The sequence below is a fragment of the Poecilia formosa genome, unplaced genomic scaffold (assembly GCF_000485575.1).
Source record: "Poecilia formosa unplaced genomic scaffold, Poecilia_formosa-5.1.2 Scaffold91, whole genome shotgun sequence".
In the NCBI taxonomy this organism is placed as follows: domain Eukaryota; kingdom Metazoa; phylum Chordata; class Actinopteri; order Cyprinodontiformes; family Poeciliidae; genus Poecilia; species Poecilia formosa.
In genome coordinates, this window is record NW_006800030.1 from 1,740,800 (window position 1) to 1,744,534 (window position 3,735).

Genomic DNA, 3,735 nt, shown 5'->3' on the forward strand with positions numbered 1-3,735 from the left:
GGACTTTTTCATATCCCGTGAATATTGGTCGGGACATGTCCCTACCGTCCCTATCCAAACCTACGCCCATGATGCCAGACACTGCATACAATGCCATTGTATGCATTGTATGCATACAATACATTGTATGTATTGCTGTACTTATTGCAATAAGTACAGCAATACTTACTTATTGCTGTAAGTAATACTTACAGCAATAAGTAATACTTACTGTTGTAAGTATTGCTTTGTATATACATTGCCTGTTGTAAGTACTGGTTCCAAAGGTTCTATGTTTTGAATTATTTATAATTGTAAATGTCTCTTCTGCCTCAATTTTGTTTTATTATATAGTTATTATCTTTATTACCTTTTTATTTAGTTTTTTTATGATATGAATTAAAAAAACAAATTTTTTTATCTATCTAATTAGATGATTTTTACAAATTAAAGCAGATGATGCTATGATCAAACTCAGTAATCAATTAATCTTTTTACCAAATGATTTTTTACTCTGACTAGTGCAATTTTTGGACGTCTACTTATTATTTCTGGTTGAGTAAAAATACATTGAAGTCATTTTGTTCTTATTTGAGTACAGTTTGTGGTTTCTCTACCCAAGTCTGATTGTGATCTCAATCTGATTTGTGGTGTTGGGTTTGTATCCCTCACTGCTACATTCTTTGGAGCATCCACTCCTCCCTGCTGTAGTTTGTTTCTGTCTTTGCTTTGTTGTTCTCATTTTGTCGTCTCTTGTTTTATTTTGGAGCTTTTCCACAAAACTTTGATGTAGCATTTGATAACAATTTTCTGGTTCCCGTGCAATACTCTAACCTAACCTTAATGTTGTTTCACAATAGCAGTGACATAACCACAGGGATTTGCTACACAGACTGACTGAGACTTGCTTTATCCTGCAGCCTGTTTTTTGTGCAGTAAGCAAAAAATATAATGTTTTTCATTCAATGTATTTTAGTTTTCTTTTACTGATTATCATCAAAGCACAATTAACCCTACAAACTTGAAGTTCATTTTAATAGTTTAACTATAAACATTATTTTGAACAGATTTTGTCACAGTAAGAATATCTGTGACAATTTTATTTATGTTGACTTTAGGTGTATGAAACCATTTGAGTGGTTTCCATCCCTGCTGTTGAAGTACCACTGTCCTGTATGTTTTAGCAGGGCAGTAATTAACACATATTCAATATGTTAATCACACACCTGTATATGTGATTAACATGCTTTCAGCTGCACCTCATAGCTGTCATGCAGCTATGAGGTGCAGCTACATCTAAAACATGCAGGGTCGAAATACTTGAGGACCAAAGTTGGGGACCACTGATCTAGATTACATTTGTGGTCTTTTTAAATAATTTTTCAATAGTTTTATGATCACTGAGTCGGTGTTACCTCTTAAATCCTACTCTTGCAAAACCCTTGCAAATTTACTGTATTTTACTGTACTTTAGATATTATAATAATACACATAATGCTCCCCCCGAACCCCTTCCTAAACAAAATCTGTAGCATTTGTCATTTAAAGATTTGCTTGTGCCTTTGGTACAGTATTTGGCACTGTTAAAATACTAAAATGATGTATTGTGTAACATTACAGTTAGAATGATTGTAAAGAGCCACAACAAATCCAGCAATAATATTTGAACTTAATGTGCTGTTGCAATGGTAGTGGAGTTGTGACACAATTTGATCACTGATGCACACCTGTGTCAGTGTAATAAATTGTCAGTATATAGTAGTGCTTATATCACTGTTCAGTGATTGCAGATAGGAATGATGAAGAATGCTAAACACATTGGCTGGTGTCTGTGATGTATTCCTCTGTCACACTCTCTGCTGATTGTCTAGCTTCTGCAGCATGATAATTAGCTTCATCCAGCATTGGCCTCTATGTTTATGTCTGTTGGAGAGAGAGACAAGGAAGGAGACTTGGCACCCTCCAGATGATAAATGGATTTGTAAAGTTAAGAGAGCTTTAAATTCCAAGCTCATTGTTTTTAAAACTGTGACTGAATGTCATTGTGGTAGTCATTTGTTTTCTGCAGCATGAAACAGGGAAAATACACTGATGTTTTTGCATTGTTTTTTTTTTTGTTACTTATTTTTGTTATGGTTTCTGAATTGTAATTAGGGGAAACTAGTAGACTCAAAGTCATCGTTAACAGAAAATGTGCTTTTTTAAATAGAAGGTCCTCTGCACTAAAACTTCTTAAATTCAAATATATCCTTAAAACTTTCAAAGGACACAGAACTGATTACAAACTGTGGTTATTTATGAAATATGAAGCCCACATAAAAAACTGGGTGTCATTTCATACACCATAATACACATTAAAAAAAAAATAAATAAGAAATCACTGAAATAATTTCTTCCAGATGAAGAAATTCTCTCTCCCCCTCTCTTTTTTTGAAAACCTGATTTTATAACTTTTCTTAGCAGCATAGTAACAGCCACAGTCGTCCGTGTCTTCCACGGACTGCTGCTGAACAGCGTCACTCTCAAGCAGCTCCAAGCAGGAACGAACCATTTCATGCAGATAGGGGGGTTCAGGGAAAATATGGGAGTGTTTGTTGATTTGGGAGTGGGAACATTGAATTTTTACTGCTAAAACTAATCTTTGAAAATACAATATGATTAATTTTGTAATTGACAGGGCGACAGAGAACGCTGGTGGACCAGTGTGGCCATCGGTGCTGCCACCATTGTTTTTTTGTTTGCTCGTTTGTTTTTTATTGTGATTGCTCACACACCACGTGCGCACATTTGTGTCACACAGCATTAAGTCAGCACTACAAATGGAAATGGATAACATACATTTCAAACAATGTAATAAAGATTTTGTAGACAAAACAATAAAACATTAAAAATTAAGAATATTCACAAGTCTCAAACTTTGAGTCCGAGTTGAGCTTAATGTCTTTTGAAACCAAATCTAAGTCAAGCCCAAGGTTACTCTATATGCAACTTAAGTTTGACTCAAGTTTGAGTTTCAAACTCGAGAACCCAACCCAGGCCCCAGTACCACACATCTAATGAATTGAACAAATGAACTGACTTCTTAAGATATGTTTGACTGTATGTAATCCTAAGTTTTGTGATTTCATGATGAAAATTAACCTAAGACGTTGTGCTGTGTCTGTTACAGGTGGGTGACCAAATTCTGGAAGTGAATGGTCAGAGCTTTGTCACCATCTCCCATGATGAGGCAGTTAACATCCTCAAGTCAGGGCGCCACCTACTGATGAGGTTGAGGGATGTGGGCCGTCTGCCTCATGCACGTACAATTGTGGATGAGACCAAATGGGTCTGTGGTCAGGTCATTGCTGAGACCAATGCAACGGCTGCCCTAAATTCTGTCTCACATCCTAGTGACGGTGCTGTTGTTCATCCAAGCATCAGTGCCAGTGGCAACAATACAAGGTAAGTACACTAAGCTAGGCTAAACAATCTTACACTGGATCCACAAGGGGAATTAGACAATCAAGACATTTAACCATTTACTACCTGAATTTATTTAAAGTAATATGTGTTTTTGTTTTCAATCAAATACATATTTAAATAGAGATCGTTGATTTAGATAGTATATACAATACATATAAACGTACATATTTAGTATGCTCATGTGTGAAATTAGGCATATTCTGATATACATTGATTACTGGATGACAACAAAGTGCTTTCAATGAGATAATGACTATGATATGTGGGATATGCATCAACCTGCATTAGTCT

At 35.5% G+C, this 3,735-nt stretch overlaps 1 protein-coding gene across 2 annotated transcripts in view; it reads left to right on the forward strand.

Moving 5' to 3' along the window:
- The window catches only part of LOC103141959 (whirlin-like), a 54,366-nt gene that overhangs the window by 29,478 nt on the left and 21,153 nt on the right, over window positions 1–3,735 (forward strand). For both annotated transcript variants that reach the window (XM_016674164.1, XM_016674163.1), the window contains exon 4: window positions 3,149–3,423. In XM_016674164.1, coding sequence (XP_016529650.1) covers window positions 3,149–3,423 — 275 coding nt within the window. The remainder of the gene's footprint in view (window positions 1–3,148; window positions 3,424–3,735) is intronic.